At 39.3% G+C, this 19,082-nt stretch overlaps 1 protein-coding gene across 1 annotated transcript; it reads left to right on the forward strand.

Annotated features, from left to right (window-relative positions):
• The first annotated feature begins 311 nt into the window (after positions 1-311).
• slc71a1-2 (solute carrier family 71 member 1-2) lies at positions 312-18,146 on the forward strand. Its single transcript, XM_023425411.2, has 12 exons — positions 312-545; positions 3,983-4,078; positions 6,611-6,673; positions 8,379-8,506; positions 9,036-9,150; positions 9,342-9,560; positions 10,328-10,441; positions 11,818-11,889; positions 12,184-12,296; positions 13,899-13,996; positions 14,238-14,395; positions 14,503-18,146. The coding sequence occupies exons 1-12, from the start codon at positions 462-464 to the stop codon at positions 14,713-14,715; spliced, it is 1,473 nt and encodes a 490-aa protein (XP_023281179.1). The 5' UTR covers positions 312-461; the 3' UTR covers positions 14,716-18,146.
• Positions 18,147-19,082: the final 936 nt, after the last annotated feature.

Here is a 19,082-nt window from a genome sequence, read left to right on the forward strand (position 1 = left end):
GTAGGATTTATTGCTTGCCTGTTATGTAAGACAATATATATTATAACTGAACTGCTTTAATTATGTTCATGGAAATATCCGAACATCTTGTACACTATTCTCCGTATGAGGCATTTCCTCTTTGTTACCCGCGGTGTGACGTTTACAATTCACCATTTGAGGATCAATAGCAGCAACATTTTTTTCTAAACCAATCAGACACGTAGTTTGGGTTTGCGCTTCCATCAAACAGCCAATTGCTGAGCGCTGTAGCACGACAGGGGCGGGTCTGTATCAGGTTAAGGAAGTGGGGTTGAAGTGAGGTGGGGATGAGAAATCATCATTTAGTTAGCTCGCTGTTAGCTACTGCCTGGAGCTGACTGTCGAGGTGTTATCAGCTTAGTAGCCGATATCAGTATATATTTTTCTTTTAACAGGCGCAACGATGACCCTCTGACACCAAGAATGGACATAAGTTAACAATGACGGGGGAGAAAAAGAAGAAAAAGCGGCTGAACCGCAGCATTCTTCTTGCAAAGAAAATTATAATAAAAGATGGAGGAAGTGTGAGTTAAATATTTATTTATCTTCGTTAACTTAGCTTGCCACTGAGCTACACTGGCTATCAGCCGCTGAAATTGATCACTAGCCTTGTTTATTTCATAAAAAGCAGCAGTATGCGGCGGCTTTTGGTGGTTCGTTCCCGGCAGGTAGTGTTAACTGTAAGCTGGGACCGCCTAGCTAAGTGGCTACCACAGCTAGCCGTGAACTAGCATCAGCTAATGTTAGCGGCCTGCGTGAGCCGGCCGTTTACACGTCAGCTTGGCTAACCGTTAGCTGTGTTTTTCTTTACCGACCGTCTTTCCACAGTAATCCAGACACCATGAATATTAATTTATTTAACTCTAACAAGCAGTTAATGTTAACGGCACCTCACGTTTGTTCACATCTTGTTAATAATACGTGTGACAGAGCAGCACACACAGGCACAAACGGAGGCTAAGTTAACATTAGCTCACTAGCATATGTGTCTAACGGTGATTGGGGTTGTTTTTTACCCTGTTGCAACAGACAATGTTTCAGATTAGTTTTGTACTACTAATTTTATGAGAGACAATGTGAGGTGATTTCTCGGAGAACGCAATAGATCCTTCGTCGATAATGTGGTTAGAAAGAGTACTTTATTTGGGAAATTGCAGTGTGGCAACAGCCAGTTCACATAACTCAAAAAAACAATGAGGTTGGCAACAAACAATGCAGTTAAAGGCTGAATTATATACAATGACTAAATGGAATATAAAAATAAATATCAAAAATAGAGACTAAAGATCCGATAGCTACACTATGTGCTGAATATTCACCGTACAATGGTGGTAATATAATTGAATACACTGGACATTAATGTAAGCAAGGTAGATAGATATATAGGAGAGAGAGATGCACAATCCTTGAAAGATCCGATTAATCTCATTTATATAAGATGTAGTATATGGTGTGATATATAAATGGGAGAAGGTAAAGCATTTAACTAAACATTAAGGTAGGTTGAGAATAAGCAAACAAGTTTGAGTTAACATCCCAGGCAAGTAAAAACACTGACTGCCTTTGCTCAGGCCAGCATCAGCTGTGCCCTGTAGTGTAGACTGTAACTGCTGTATATGCTGGCTCCTCAGAATATGATGGTGTTGATGTTTGGTTAAACATCAGCCAAAGCCTGTTGTTTCTGGTAAATTTATACACCTTCTCTGGTTCATTGACACCTGTAACACAGCTATAATGAAACCATCCTACAATGCGATTAAAATACCCTTAAGTGGAAGCTTCAAACTTCCTTATTAAACAGAGAACTACATATCATATCAGGAACTGTAGTTACTTGGATCATTTAGATGGTGTACATGATGATTATCCCAAATTGGGCTGTTGGCAAAGAGTGAGTATGATAGGTTTGTTATAAATACAGTGAGGCGGCAGTGCTGCTTATGTAATCAGTTGGGCAGCTATGCCAAACATGTTGGATATCCATATGAAGGCACACAGATTTGTCATCATAATGAACAGAACAAGAAACTGTTGTTTTCACACAGTAATGTTCCTCTCAGCTTGATGACAGCCTTGCATCTACACCTGGCTCTATTCCACTGAGGTCCTTGGTTCAGATTATTGTTTTTGCTTTACTGGTTTACTGCAGCTAGGGTCTGACCACTCAGCCATTAAGATTCCACTTTCAGCATCTAGCCATTGCATCTAATAGGCTTACACACAGTAGTCAATAGCAAAATATGATTTCTAAATATGGAGGTGGGCGTAATTTCAAGAGAGGAAGTTGCAACATTCATACAATGAGACAGTTACAGATTGTTCCTCATTGTTTCCAGAAAGCAGATTATCTGACCATACACTTATCTTGGAACAAAAGTCTTTGAGTTCATCTGATTTACACCATAAGCAGTCATACCCAGTCCTGTAGACCTTTTTTCTGGGATGCTTTCACTTTCTCCACAAAGAGGAAATGACAAACCACATTTGCAGGTAAAGAACCAACTAGTGTCTTAGTGAAATCAGCCCTGGCCTTTTTTACAGTCTCCACGATTCACACCTCATTGTGTTTCCTGCCAAAGATCCTGCTCAGCATCTATGCTCACTCCATCACACTTTCTCTTCACCTCACAGACTTGTATAGATTTTACAATGTAGCAGTGAGGTGACTTCCTCTACCAGGAGCTGGTTGTAGGAGAGATAAAAATGGTGTCTATTTGTGTTTTACTCATTACAGATATAGGTCTGTATTCAGAGTGACCAAGTAAAGTATAGCACAGAATATTCTGCTATTTTACCTGTTAGATTAAACTATGATTTTAAAGAAGAAAACCTTAACGTGTTTTGTGAGTATTAAATGTTATTATAATATACTTACATTACTCTGCATAAATGAATGTCTTAGTGAAATTAATCGTCTTTTGCTTTATATTCTGGTCATTTACTTGCACTCAAGACAATTTATTTGTAATCAGAGTAAGGCAATATAGCAGATAATGCAGATGTCATGTAAACAGCTTAATCATGTTGTCTCCCTCATATTAATGTTGTAATTAGAGTAAAGTATAACTGGATTAATGGAGCCATGGTGCTTGCATTGCTTTCAAATTATTCTTGTCATGTATGCAGCTTAATCGCTTTTTGTTTTTGCTGTTTCGATTTTAATACACCACAAATCTCATGTTCTGGAGAAGACACGTGTTGGAGAAAGAATCATAATTAGCAGAGTGGCTTGTGGCTGTTTTTTAAAAAAAAAAAAAAAAGTGCTTCCTTTTGGCAGCAGAGATGCTGCTTTCTTGTTAGAACTGATGGCAACAAGTAAAGTTTGAGATAAGATTCTGCACCATCAGGGTATATATCAAGCTGCACTAGCCTGGTTCCAGACCTCTGAATTGGAGCTTACATCTCAAATGTACTCAGCAAGTCAAATAGAATAATTATACAGTATTATGTAAAATAAAATAACTATTATTATTATTATTATTATTATTATTATTATATGGGTTTACGTGAATCATGTAAATTAAATAATCAAAGAGTCACCTTAATCTGGTGTCATGCAATAACACTATGTGTGTGCAAATGTACCTAATGTTGTAGCTAGTTTTAGTTACTGTATGTGGGAAATACTAATATAAATGGTTGTAATAAACAGGTCTGGTTGGTGTTGTGTTAAACTCAAATTTCAGTACTACAATGGCCAATCAACTTTTCCCTCATTTCAGAGTAAAACATAAGTTTCACATCTTCTTTACGCACTCTTACCCAACTGTGGGTTGTCCCACAGGATCAGGTGATGCACACTATCATTAGGCGAATGTTGCCTTAAAATAGATTCCAGTTTAAGGTTTGATATGTTAATGTAATACCACTAACAGGCACTTTGATGTATGTTGAGATGTTCTTTTGCTGCTTGTCGGCTAAACACCTTTCTATCTGTGTGTCTGTCTTTGTCTCCATCCAGCCTCAGGGAATCGGTGAGCCCAGTGTTTACCATGCTGTGGTGGTCATCTTCCTGGAGTTTTTTGCATGGGGTCTCCTCACCACCCCGATGCTCACGGTAGGCCCGGCTACACCCACTCTTAACGTCGACACACTGTTATGTAAACTGACATAACGGCTTGTAGTATATTCATACGCCTACACCTCTCTTCTCTGAAAACCTTGCCAAAGAGTGGCATTTCCCATTGACTGGAATCACACAAGGCCCATCAGTGTCTATGAATAATTGAATCCCTAATCAAATGAGCGAGGCCCAGGGTGTCGCAGTTTTGTTTTTTGTTCGTGTGTGTTGGCAGATGTTTTGGGCAGGCGCTAATGGACTGAGAAATATGAAAAGGGCATCAAACAGTTGTATTGTCTGAGCACCAGTTCTTTGTTGAAAGGCTTATCAGGGGGTCACTGGTTTGTGTTGTCAGGCCACAGCACAGATGCCAGGCAAACCACGCCACACATTCACCTCAGTGCACTGCAGAGTGCTGTGGTTCAAGTATTTTGCTACAGGCAACCCAAACAGCATTATTTAGTGGCTTTTCATTCCAAAATGTGACCTGTTTTTTAAAAAAAAATTTGCCACCAGGAAATCATCAGTCAATATTTAAAAAAGACAAATGATTGTTCCCTCAAAACAAGATCTATTTCTTATGAGAAGTGTGAAGATGACTCACATCGATGATATGCTTCATTTCGTACCGGCAGGGATTGTATACTAATAATTTTCCCTTTTCTGACATTCGCTTTTCATTTTTTAGTCAAACTCTGCATTTGTTCAATTCCTGGCCATTTTCTTTTATATGCGCACATTTCTCCTCCAACATAAATTACTGTGTAGAAACTGGTATCTCAAACAAATGATAAGCAAACATCTGTGAGCCACATGATGTGAACCAGACAGGCTTATGCAATGCATACTTTCCAGCAGTCTCTTGTTTGAAGAGGTGGTTGTGTGTATAACTGTTAAGCATTAATTACTGGGGGTTTGTTGCCCTCGAGATCCCAGGGCGGAGGCAGGATTTGCATTTTGGACTAATCAGAAGGCGCCTGAAAATGAGAGGGACTGCTTCACTGCTCCCAATGAGCGCACTGCTTCATTAGTATCCAGCAGCAACAGTCTTCACTGAGCATTCACAGTCTGTGTGTGTTGGGTAACTGACTCCCAGAGGAACAGAGGGGATTCTTAGCCATGCCATGAGCTTTCCCTCTGTACCCCTCAACAATAACCACATCCTGTTGTTCAGTCTCAGTCAAGCCCCACATGTCCTAAATTAAACTAAGGCTTCATGTCCCCACACCGGTGTCACTGACACTTACACACAATATTTGCTGCACACTGACGTTATGGACTTTGAACCAAACATCCCATGGATTTTAACCATCTAAACACCCTCCTTCCTCTTTGCATTCCCATGAGGTCTGTATATATATGCTGAAATACTTTACTACAGTTGTTTGTATTGTGTCAGCTGTAAACTAAACATTGTCACTAATAGAAAACCTCTCTATATTTTTGTTTAATATGTTTGTAATAATAACATTCCCCTTGTTAGTCCTTTATTATTTTTTATGTAAATATGTATTCAAATGCCAATTTCCAAATGAAGAAATATTTTTAAAAAAAATGTTACAGCAAGACAGTTTTTCATCACGTTGTAACATGACATTATAACACAACAGATTCGAGAAACATATGTGGTGAGAGGTCTGATTATTACCCAGGTCTTGTAGCCAGGACCTAATATGAGGGTTGAGTGAGGCGGTAAAGTTGTCTAGTCTCTGCGGCTACACTCTGTTTCACAATCATATTTACTAAAACAATAAATGTTCACCCTCAACAAAACAGAGTGAAACAAACAGTGAGTAAAAGTACTCAGTCATCCAGTCTGACGATAACCATGAATGACGTCTGTAACCTTGACAACAGACCTGGTACAGACCAAATCTGGCCACTTCATCAGTGTTGAAAAGTATTTGAGCACACTTGACCTGCCAGGTGTTAACAAAACAACACGAACTTTACAGCCACTTTAACGTATGCCAGTGTTAAATGTGTACATGCTTTTAATGTGGACAGTTTTTGCCCCCGAACAAAAAAAACAGTTGGGGCACAGCCTCTGTGGAAATACACTGACTGGGCTGAAAATATGTATTAAATTCAAACTCAGATTGGCTAGAGGCCACTGAAAAAAATGTAGGTAGGCCATGGCCTGTCACATTTATGACCAAAGAGGATGTGTGAAATAAACAGGCTTCAGCACTCGCATGAGGAACGCCAACCATATTTATCTGCCGAGCGATTGTAGCATGAAACTCAGTTTAATGCGTGGTGTGGTCAAAGCCGTGAAAATATTTGTATGTAATATGTACAATATTCATATTTCTTCATAATGGTGAAAATTTGCAGTGTCTTGTTTTCTGCCATAGACCTCAATGATTAAATGTATGGTTTATTTTCTTAATTTTAACTGTCTGTCGTTTGTTGAAATAGTGGATTTTTGTTCAGAACAATCTCACTAGTGTATTTCACTGTGTGAAACATGATGCAAACTCTGTAGATGAGTGGTTTAATCTGGTGTTATCTGTGTTTGCTCTCCAGGTGTTACACCAAACATTCCCCCAACACACATTCCTGATGAATGGGCTTATCCATGGTGTCAAGGTAAGAGACAACAGTATACACAAACGGGAAAACTAGCTTCAATATTCTGTGTCATGACAGTGTAACGGTAACATATACAGGACAGGTCACACTTATATGTTAAGTTATCTTTAATCTTTTTATCTACAGCATGGTAGCAAGCAATAGTATCTTTCCGTACTGTTCAAAATGTAGTGACCAACATTTTTGTGCACTGTACAGCTGATTAGAAATTGTTCACAAGAAATAAATAAGCAATAACATTAACACTTTCTTTATACTTTTGTAATTCTGCGGCGTTTTTGTGGATTAATCAAATATTAACTGTATTTAGTCGCACAGTAAGGCACAGCAGCTGTTTTTAAGGACTACATCTGCTGTCAATTAACATCCTCCTTCAGCTCTGCAAGTTTGTCTTTCTTCTATTTGTCCAGGGAAGATTTGCTGAGCATGTGTGTTTCTGTTCAGATACGCCCTGCTTGACACCCACAAGCTTTCCAGTAACCACAGCAGTTTCCCCAGCTGGCCACAGAATAGCTCAGCTGAAGCACCTTTCAAGGGTCAAGTGCACCTGAGCTGTAGTTATTCAGGGAGGAGAGTGTCTAAAGATAGGTGGAGAGGACACTCTGTAATTATTTTCGTTTTGTTTTTTCTTTTTGTTTTTTCTTTTCTTTTTGGTGATTGCAACTGTTGTGATGTCAACACAGCAAACATCTTATTCTGTGATTTAAGAAATATCTCTGAAACTAACAGGAAGTTAAACTGGTTTGAGAGTGATTTTGCTTTAGACCAGACCTCAAACCAGCAGGCCTCAGGTGCTTTACTATTGTCTTCATTCCTCAGGTTCCATGTCTTTCCAGTGTGACAGATACAATAGCTTGATCATACCAGATTTCATAAGCCATATACAAGACCTTCATTTGTACAAACAATAGGTAAAGGTATTGGTTCCCTTTTTGTTACTGTGGCTTTATGAGGACAAACCCAGCAGCCACAGCTAGAATTGATGAGCTTTAAAAATGTGTGACTGGTGTTAATTTTCCACATGACTGTTAGCTATCTGCTATCTGTTAGCAGACTGTTAGGGTGTAGTATCGTGCATAGACTGCAGTTACGCTCTGCACATGGGCCTCTACCTACCTGTAAGTTTCAAAACTGGCTGTGTGGACCAGGGATGTTCCTAACGACTAAATTAAATAAAGATTTAGAATAGCTGACCAGTCTAAAAGTAAGAAAACACCCAGGAAACAGTTAAAATTGCTGTAACTGTAATGTCTGCTCTTACTATGCAAGATCACAGCATCTGTGGGTAAACAATATAATCAATCAATTAATCTATCAGACTTTATTTGTATAGCACTTTTCATGCAAATACAATGTAACACAAAGTGCTTCACCCGATAAAACCAAACAGAGCTGCTTTCACTGTGTCATCTTTCCTACTTTCCACCTTGCTTGTTAACAACATCTCAGCATTGATGTGGGTAGAGTAGTATTTCCGCCGACTAGCAAAGGCAGCAACGTTTTAATCATTTGGTCGACTAAGCACGCATATCTATAGTGTTGACAGTGTGTGTGAGTGAGAGTGAGAGAATAACATTTCCTGTGGATCTTTGAGTGATAACTTCACTGAAGTTATCCATTAATAGCTCTCTGTTCAACCAATACGTTCCTCTCAAAGATTTTTCTGATTGTTATCCCATGTCTCTCCATACGTCCCTTCCAGGGCCTATTATCATTTCTGAGTGCCCCACTGATTGGAGCTTTGTCAGATGTATGGGGACGCAAGTCTTTCCTGCTGCTAACGGTCTTCTTCACGTGTGCACCCATTCCACTGATGAAGATCAGCCCATGGTGAGTGCAAACACAAAGTTTAACTTTTCAGTGTTTTTTTTTTTTATTGTTTTGGGGGATTTTCGTACATTATGTGGTGTGTAATGCATAAATGCAAATACATAAAGGAGTATTTAAACATACTTTTGACAGTAAAAAAAAAAAAAGAAAAACAAGAAGGATGCCACAGAATGCCTTTGTGTATTATCAACAACAGCTCATAAGCTTAGCTTGTTGAAATAGTCTATGAAAGGTTACAAAATCAATTCAAATTGGTTTATATTCCCTCTTGGTTAAAATTACAATATATTACAATATTGTCTTGGTGGGTTCCTCTGCTTCCCATTTAATAGAATCACTCTACATGCGATCAGTGTTACAAAAGAAATCAAATTATATTGGTTATTTGACAACTCGATATTAGAAACTTTAACCTCAAAGTCAGCTATAGTTTGAAATATTTGTTGCTTGAACCAAAGTACGTTACAATTTAAATAGGGTCAGCTTTACTTTATCTGTGCTGAGAAGCCAAACTCTTTTCTTCTTTCAGGTGGTACTTTGCAGTCATCTCTATGTCCGGCGTCTTTGCTGTCACCTTCTCTGTGATCTTTGCCTACGTGGCGGACATCACGCAGGAGCATGAGAGGAGCACAGCATACGGTTTGGTAAGAAGATGATTGAAAACTGATCAGCCCTGTTGAATATGTGCATTAACGTTTTAAACATTATCAGAATGGTTATCAAAGTAGTTGACCAAATAAACAAAAGTCAGAGAAAATTAAAAAAGCATTACAATGGAGGCCAAAACATAATTTACTGTTTTTGTCAGCTCACCTCTGCTTCGCCCTCCCTCCAGGTATCAGCTACCTTTGCAGCCAGCCTGGTTACCAGCCCGGCCATCGGAGCCTACCTGTCTGTTGCCTACGGTGACACCTTGGTGGTGATCCTGGCCACGGCCATCGCCCTGCTCGATATCTGCTTCATCCTTGTGGCTGTGCCAGAGTCGCTGCCAGAGAAGATGAGGCCAGCATCGTGGGGAGCACCGATCTCCTGGGAACAGGCAGACCCCTTCGCTGTGAGTAAAAACACAGTCATCTTTATTGGTCATATGTCATCAGTTATGACCCAGTAATATTCACAGGTTGTGTCCAACCAAACAGCAGTTTTTAGTTTTCAGTGTTTTGGTTTTAATTTAAACATGATTAAGGTTAAGCTATTGAGAGGAAGAGTTTCCTTCACAGTAAATTGAACTGTACAATTTAGCCTCATACTGGGAACACACTTAATGGTGCTGCAAATTATGTGCAGGACGCTCACATACAAATGCCTGGCAGTCTCAGGAAAAAAAGGAATGAACGAACACATTCATTCATCGTTATTAATTCTTGCATAGCAACACAATGATACATAACTAGATTCCCTGAGTGATGTTGTAGGTTCAGGGATGACTTGGTTCTTTATAAAGAAACTAGTTTATGTTCATGTCTATTGAAGTAGCATTTGTGCATGTCCGTCTGTGTGTAGATCTGATCTCCTGATTTCCTTGAAAAGAAAAATTAGATTTACATGAAAGTGTTGAAAACTTTACAGAGAGAATTTTAAAAAACTGTGAGCCTATCCTTTAATCTAGAGTTCATATCAGTACAACCCTTGCAATTCAAAGATAGATATATTGATATAAATATAGAGTATATGCAGATTAAAGTTTTAATTAACTTTCTCATCAGCTTTACAGTTAAAACATTCATTATGATTTTACCTTTGCAAACATGGTTAAGTCGGCACTTCAGCAATGCCACTGATATTGTTTATGTTTTGAATTCTTGCTGTTCTCTCGTCCAGTCTCTGCGGAAAGTGGGTCAGGACTCCACGGTGCTCCTCATCTGTATCACAGTGTTTCTCTCCTACCTCCCCGAGGCCGGCCAGTACTCCAGCTTCTTCCTCTATCTCAGACAGGTAACACTCTACTCGTCCTGCCAGAAAAGTCACAAAAATGATTGGATTGCACACACAAACATTGTTTAGACACACCATGTACACTTGCAAGATGGGTGTAGTCCAAACCATGAGTCCTCATGTAACGTAGTAACACCTACTGAGCACTCATGAATCAGAGGGTCAATGTGTTACCAGGCCAGTGTGATCCCGTCGCTATATGGTCGCTAGTGACCAGTTGTGGTTTCTCAAGGACATTATAATTTTGGATTAATATGTGACTGTTGTATGTGACAACATTAACATCATACTTTTGCCATTTATGTTGAAAATAAAAGGCAGAAATTGCGACTGGAAAGCTCAGGGAATAATCTCAGTACAGCTGGGGGAAATCTGCCGAGCAGCCACTTTCACCTACATTGCTTTAAGATTGGATCAGCAGGTTTGCCGAGCAGCCTGTTTCAGTGAGTTATTAAGTAAAGCAAATTCATTAAGTGTCTCAGCAAAATGCAACCACAGGAAAGCCAGTGCATTTGAAAACGCAAGTAGCCAGAAACAGACAGCTTCAGATTCCTGTCAATTTATTTGTAGACTGGTACCATCTGGAAGCAGCTGGACTGATGAGGTGTGATCTCCCCCTTTTTCCATACTGCATGAACTGAGGATTCAGTTCATGCAGGTCCTGGAGACACCCACTGTAGCAGGAACTAGCACAGAGGGGGTTTTTAGTACTTTGGCGGGTTGTTTATATGACTGGACAGATTTTGTCACCATGATAGCCGTGCAAGATACAGTCGCAAAACTTAACGGGCCTGTAGTTGAGATCGAAATGAAGGCCGAGTTCGAAGATGGGTGTGGATCAACCCCCGAGTACTGAGTAGTCAGGGGTCAGAATGTCAATATGTTGACAGGTGTGGTCTCTGGTGTGAGGGTTAGTTAACTTCTCTAGATAACTTTGTGTAAACAATGTCAGATAAACCGGTCTGACACACACACAGATCTTATACCTTTCTTCACACATAGGGGCTAACATTACTTACCACACCCTCATGTCCTCTTCCACTCAAAATTGTCGCTTTATCATACATCTCTCCCTATTCATTGTCGTAATTATACACGCCTCTTGCCAGCTGCCCTATTATTGCTGCCTGTAAATAATGGGCAGCATATTTGACCTAAATACACAAGAGAAAACAAGGAGAGGAAAAAGAGAAGCACCTTTTGTTGTTCCAAGATGCAGTAGTAAACAGCATGTGTTTACAAAAGGCCACAAACAAACACCCTTCTTCCATTGTGTCTCTTAAGAGAGTAAAAAATGGTAACTGCTTCTGGTTGTGCTTGTCTTTAGGTGAACAGTCATGTCCTAACCTGTGCTATTTTAACTGTTTCACCCTCAGGTCATAGGCTTCTCATCAGAGACAGTGGCTGCCTTTATCGCTGTAGTGGGGATCCTGTCAATACTAGCACAGGTACTGAAAAAAATATTCCTGTTCTAGACTTTGTAATCCAGAGCATTTTTATTCTGCTTAATATTTTTTATTGAGCATTTCTTTTATTGATTTACCTGCCGTTTATCTGACAATTGATATTGTCCTATTATCCTGTCAAGTCAAATTTTCTATCAATTATTGACAAATTATTTCAGCTATACATCAAAGTCAAGACTCAAGAGTGATATGAAAATTATTAAAAATGATTTGTTGCATTACTTGATGCCTCCCTTAGGGCTGTCATGTTTAACCTGTGGGCTTGTGTTTCCTCAGACGGTGGTGTTGGGGATCCTGATGCGTTCAATAGGAAATAAGAACACAATCCTGCTTGGCCTCGGCTTCCAGATCCTCCAGCTGGCGTGGTACGGCTTTGGCTCTCAGCCCTGGTCAGTAACACACACACACACACACACACACACACACACACACACACACACACAACTTTTATTCAACCTGGCTGGAACCCCATTGGTGGAAGATTGTGTGACATAATTAAATTATAACACTTTGAAAATGTATATGATTGATTCATTAAGAAATAAGCTTTTTAATTCTTGAAAGCGGTGTTTGGATCTTTTGGTTACGTATGTATCAGTGGAGCTCATACTAAATAGTTTCAGCTATCTCTACAAAACTCAGTAGAGATAGCGTGAAACGTAATTACTAGCAAATATCATTCCAAGAAAGGCAGGAAGTCCGTCTAATGTGTCAAAGCATTTCCTGTAGCATGGTGCGAAACCACAGTCCTAGTCATGATATCTTAAAATCAGTTAGAGGTGGTTCATTCCACTGTAGTCAAACACCACACATTTAACTTTTATGACTAATGTTTATGGCAGCCACATCTAATGTGTTCTTTTGCTTTTAGTGTATTTTAGTTTCATTTCTTTACTCAAATAACATGAGACAGGATCCAGTAAGATCAAATCTACAAGAGGAATCATTATTTGAATCAATGCAATCCACACAGTGCTTAACCCTATGTGGTTCAGGCACCCCACCCCCCTTTGTCTTCTGTGTTTTGCCATTGGATTTCATTTAAATGTATTGAAACACAGTAATTCGTTGCTGTTTTGCACTAGAATTCCTTATTATTGTCAACTGTTGTTGTTGTTGTTGTTGTTGTAATCCCCTGACAAACCACTAGAGGGGAGCATGGCCATAGCCAGAGTCATGGAACAGTGGCAGAAGGGTGGTGACACTGTAATCTGATAACAAAGACTCTTTAAAGGCATCAATGTAATGTTGTAACTTGGAAGACTTTGTTTGACTCATAAAGGCTGAAATGATTTCTTGTGTCTAGTAACTATTTTGCACAGGGATTTAACTCTGTGTGATCTTGCAATGCCTTTCAGAGAATGATTATGAAATGAAAAGGCAGTAATACACTTAATGTTGTGTGTTTTCATTTGTCTGAAACCTCAAAATATGAATAAAGGTGCTTTTCTAAGCACCCACCACCCACTGACACAGGTTACATTATCGTTTCTGCTAACATGAGATAATAACAGCTTCATCAGTTTCTGTTTTTGTTTTGGTCTGGAAGGCAAAGGCAGAGCAGCAATAATATCTATTGATTCTGAAAAGAAACATTCACAACAACAAAACATCTTCTTTTTGCTCTTTTCTCCTTTGGTCAATACCCTGGAAATTAGGTTAAATAAAGGTCAAGTTGGCGGTATCAGATATTAGGCTGAGAATCCTTTCCATGTTCACAAAAGGGGGTACAAAAAAACATTTTCCTTTCCGAAATGCAATAGGAATTACATCTTGATCTAATATTAGCTTTGACATTTGACATTTTGGACTTTGGAGGCTCCGTCACTACTTAATATTTATTCAAATAGTTTATTTTTAATCTTGAGGCTTTAACCATAATAGGCTAAACAACCTTTAACTCACCTTCAAGAACATGTATAAATCAAATTTTTGAAAGGTTAAATAGAGATTTGTTTGTATCCTTAACAAATGTGTGTTGTTGGTTGTAGGATGATGTGGGCAGCTGGAGCCGTTGCAGCCATGTCCAGCATCACTTTCCCTGCCATCAGCGCAATTGTGTCCCGTAATGCAGACCCAGACCAACAAGGTGAGTTTCTCAAGTGTTTGTGGGCATATGTTTGTCAGGCTGTATTATATGTTATGTATGTCAGAAAATGGACGTCTTGCTGACACATAACTTACACATTCAGGTTATGTTGTGTGCTTTGCCCTGTTTATTTGTCTGACAAATAAAAGTAATTCTCATTCAAATTGAATGATAAAATGTGGCACGTATTGGAGGTTTTTCCTGACAGTGTATATGGTTGTATCTGTCTGTCTGGTTGCAGGTGTTGTCCAGGGGATGATTACAGGGATTCGGGGCCTCTGTAACGGTTTGGGCCCTGCTCTTTACGGTTTCGTCTTCTACTTGTTCCACGTGGAGCTGACCGACACGGATGGCTCTGAGAAAGGTGTCAAACCCAACATGGCCAACCCCACTGATGAGGTGAACATTCATGAAAAATGGCATTTGAGTCATTTTGCATCATACAAAGAAAATGTTGCACATATGGTAGCTATACTTTAACTAAATATTTCTTGCCCCCTCTTCAGAGTGCCATCATCCCAGGTCCTCCATTCCTGTTTGGTGCATGCTCAGTGCTGCTGTCTCTGCTGGTCGCCCTGTTTATCCCAGAGCACACGGGCCCTGGCATGAGGCCAGGCGCCTACAAGAAGCACAGCAACGGGGCGCAGAGTCACTCTCACAGCCCACAGGGCAGCGGGGCAGAGGGCAAGGAGCCTCTGTTGGAGGACAGCAGTGTATAACCTCAGCTAAGGGGGGGGCAGACACCCTCACTCCACCCCAAAACCCCTGCACACATGGACAGATACACACATTTTACGACATGGCCACACTTGTACCTCAGGCATCAGACTCAAGTGCCGCGAAGAGGTCTTTGTGTCTGTGTGTTTGTGTCCACAGCACAAAAGTGGGCAGTCGTTCGTTAGCAGCCCTTTTTCTTTTTTAAAAGCAGGCTATTGTGAGGACTCTCTAAAGACCCTGTATGAAGAGAGTGTGAGTATTTTTCGGGCTGCAGTGGAAAGGTGTGTGTGACTTGGCTGAGCTGGACTCTAATCCTTGGTTTCTATAAAGCAGTAACAGAGTGGAGCATACAGCAGTACGCCCCCCCTCCTAGAACCGAAGTGATTTGGTTTTGAGTGTGAGTGGGGTATATCTCAAATGTTACTAAATCCCTGTGTGATTATTCATATTCCTCTGTAGCCAGTGAAGTGGCAACTTTGTCTGTTTGTCCAACGAAAGCGTAACAAACAGTTAGTTGAGCACTTGTCTAATGGTCTTTCACACATTAACTTCTGTTCTGATGCGACTACAGCTCTGTTAAAGCATCCAAGAAGGGAACACAGTTTTTCCTCTGTGTGCACAGCAGGGAAGCACAGCAACTATAAACCTGTGAGAGGAGACTCTGCAGACCAGTGTTGGAGAGGCGCTGCCTAATCTCAAGTCAGGATGGGTCAACCAGTTCACATATGAAAAGCTTCGTAAGACCACACTTTGTTTAAATGTCACACTTCTTACAGAGAGAAGTGTGCAACTGAGACCACTTTATTAGCTGAAACTGTTTTTCAATGTTTACTTGCCATTCTCTAGATTAGTAGTACAGTTTGGGTTGTATATTTTTCTCTGTTCAAACTGAAGGCTAGTTGTGCTTCAAGTTTTTATTCAAGAAACAAATGTTGCCTTGAAGTGACTTAAGATAAATATATATATATATAGACATTACGTAACCTGTATGAAGACCGAGGTCTGAGAAGGCTTTGTAATCTTATGCTATCGCTCCCATCGGAGCCGTTACACACTTTCTATTCCTTTGTTTTCACGTCCTTCCTGTCACTTAGTTTGCTGACATTTATCATCAACAGGGTTAAGGCTTACAGAACCATGGTTTTATTTTAAAAGCCTCTGGACCATTAGGAGCTAGAGCGTTGCTATCAGCATGTCAGTGTTGGCACTGACTGTTAATAAGGAGACGGAATTAATATCATTAGGTTAAACAAAATATCAGTGATGCTGCTGAAGTGGAAAATTCAAAGGTTAAGTGTGATGTAATGTGGTGGATAAAGATTTCGACAGGGGAACCTATAAAAACGTTTTCATGTAATCCCTGACATTTAAGATGCCATACAAACAGTCATTACAAGGCACAGCACATCTCTCAAACAATAACTAACGACAGATGGTCGAAATCTTAGATGTGAAGCACATCATGGAACTGGCTTGTAACTCACTAACTCGCATTTAACAGGTTGCATTTCTTCCACAAGGGGGAGGGGCTCGTTGTCAGACCAGCTCTATACTTGCCAACCTGCATCTCCTATAGGACAAAAAGTGGCAGCGGTAGTAGTCCAGACCAGTAGATGATGATGTGCTGGTCGCCTCCCACAGGCAAGGAGAGGAAAAGCTGTTTAAATTTTAACAGATGTTACAGCTGCAAATTTTTTTTTTTTAAATATAACATCATTAAGTTTCACTCATGTTTATCCATCCGCACAAAGATGAAAATAACAGCGCTCCCATCCTAATCGACCACTGATGATTACCAAAACGTAGTAAATAAGAAGATACTCATAAAATAAAACCACACCAAAAAAACAACACAAAATAATAGAAATAAATGTTTAAAACAAGTAAAACAACTATTTTAACAACAGAATAAAAACAAACTAGGTTTAAATAAAAATAAAAAAATTTTCATCCTCCAGTGGATACTATATCTTCAAATAAAAATGTCCACAGCAGGAGATCAGAGTTCACATGATGACACTTGGAGCACTGTGAACTCGGTTGTAGTCATCAGTAAATATGATGCAGACAACAAAATAAAACAAAATTCTAACAAAACGTGAAAAAAACTGTAACATTGGGTGTGTGATAGTTAGTTTTGATTATGTGTTATTTTTCTTGTCAGTAGATGGTGGTCGTCAGCTCGTCTGTACCTGCAGGTGTAAACTGCTGCTGTTACTTTTCTTGCCAGCAGGTGTCACAGGTTAAACATGAACTGCAGCTCTTTAACTGGATGGTCTTGGCTGTGCTTGTTTTTTTTGTTTGTTTTTTTGTTTTTTTTGTTTGTTTTTTTGGTGCTTCGCATCAGTGACACTGTGTTCCCTTTGTTCAAATACTGTGTTAACAGCTGGTGAATTATTCCTGTCACAGTTTTGAACAGTTAATTTATAAATGCCTCAAGTGCATTTAAATAACCAAATTACAACCTGATATGGATTAGTAGCTAACGGTGGGTTTCACGCTGTTTAACATCTCTCTGAAGTGAAATGTGCGTCATATATTTTGTGCCAAATTTTTTTTGGTTTGCTTTTTCATACTGTGTGTGTACGTGTGCTTGAGTGATTTGGATTTCTTTTTTCTTTTCTTTTTTTTTTTTTTGCTCATTCTTTTGTTTTCTCTTGTCTTAATGAATTTTTTTGACTGAAGATTTAAGTTTTAATGCTATTTTTTTATACTTTTAAAACTTCATCCAGTCATTCTTAGGAATCTTTTCCAACATTGTGGCTAGATAGTAAATTATCGAATGTCCATCTTTGTTGTTTTCAGTCTCAGTCTTCATTTAATAACAAGCATTTCACCGTGGTTAGTTACATTTAATAAGCTCAAAGTCACTGAATGTTCGAAGCCAAGCTGTACATGTTGACCACACTATACCCTCAACATTTTGACTCACCTGTCATATTGTTTTTATTATTTCAGGGGGGTTGTTACTTAACAGGAGGCTGTAACTGTTGATTTAATCTATGAATATCGCTCTTTTACTTTTATTTTTTCTTTATTTATCGTTTATTGGACCAACACAATAAATTCAGATCCTTCATAAATTGGTAAGATTCTGCACCAGCCCCATGTGCACTCGTACAGCTTACACGCAGATGACTGTAATTGTACAAAAATCACCTGTACGTACAGTAAATGTATATATTTATTGCTCAAGGAGATGGCCACCTCTTGGTCTATTTGGTTGTATGGTGCAATTATTATTATATATTTCTCAAGACTGACCTGCTAGCCACTCCTGTTTTTAGTATGTGGTTTGTGGCCTGAACCCCCTTCTCTGTGTGCCTAAATTTAGCCAAGAAACGAGTATGGCAACATAAGTAAATGGTGGTTATTATGTAAATATGGGAAACTAATGACAAACTATTTATTAAAGGTTTATTGTACAATGAAATGTTTGAGTTTGCCTCTGTGGGTTTTGGGATGTGCACCATATGTTTGCGCCAAAGCTGTCTGAGTGATCCGGGTGTGTCTCAGCAGTGTTGTTTAAAATGAGGATCTTGAAACTAATGGCCGCTAAATCCCATTAGATCCCATTATAAACAATATTCTTTTTAGCTTTTACTTATTGTTCACTGTACCAGACTTACATTTGAATGCTCTAAGTTTGTTGGTTGATTGTTTAGTAATCCTGCCGTTCAGAGTTGTGTTCCGGCTCTAATGCTTTCCTCCACCTACACACTGTATGCAATATACTCAGCTGTTATTAATGCCCAGACCTAAGCTCATTTACTTTCTGAGCCTTTCTTTATTAAAATCATATGGAGGCAGTAGTAAAATTTGTCCAGGGTATCTGCATGTCTTGAAAAGTGTTGCTTAAAAAGCATTGATTTTAGTTTCTGTCCTCTCTGTTTAAAATATTACATTCTCCTCATGGAAGGAGTGTCCCTCCATCTTCAGGCCCTCCTGTATTGAACCACACTTTTGTTTAATTTAACACGTTTCGATCCTTTTGGCACTGGTATTAGTAGTGTCAATACTTCGAGGATTGATCTACCCACCGCTGTCATGTACCACATTACAATGTTGACCACAAGTGTCGTTTATAAACCTTTACCAGTTGAGTTTTTAAAACTCAAAACTAGTTTTAAACTGTTACCTGTTGATTGTGAGGTTCCACCACTGAACCTGTGTGCGTGGGTGCATGTGTGTGTGTGAGACATATTTTTGATTTTAATACCTTCGTCAAGGATTTCATTCACTCAGCTATGTGTTGTATTTGCTGTTGGTTTCATACAGAAATGAACTTAAATGCAAATGATGGTGAATTGTGGAATCGGTTTCTACCTCGATATTGTTGATACTTTTATATTTTTATGTAATTTGCAGG

The sequence above is a fragment of the Seriola lalandi genome, unplaced genomic scaffold (genome assembly GCF_002814215.2).
Source record: "Seriola lalandi dorsalis isolate HSWRI2012SDOR001 ecotype SW California unplaced genomic scaffold, Sedor1 jcf7180002054777, whole genome shotgun sequence".
Classification (NCBI taxonomy): domain Eukaryota; kingdom Metazoa; phylum Chordata; class Actinopteri; order Carangiformes; family Carangidae; genus Seriola; species Seriola lalandi.

Coding starts and splice junctions, on each gene's coding strand:
- slc71a1-2 (XM_023425411.2), top strand. CDS start 462: ATGACGGGGGAGAAAAAGAAGAAAAAGCGGCTGAACCGCAGCATTCTT. Junction 10,442..11,817: donor TCTTCCTCTATCTCAGACAG/GTAACACTCTAC, acceptor TTTCACCCTCAG/GTCATAGGCTTCTCATCAGA. Junction 14,396..14,502: donor TGGCCAACCCCACTGATGAG/GTGAACATTCAT, acceptor CCCCCTCTTCAG/AGTGCCATCATCCCAGGTCC.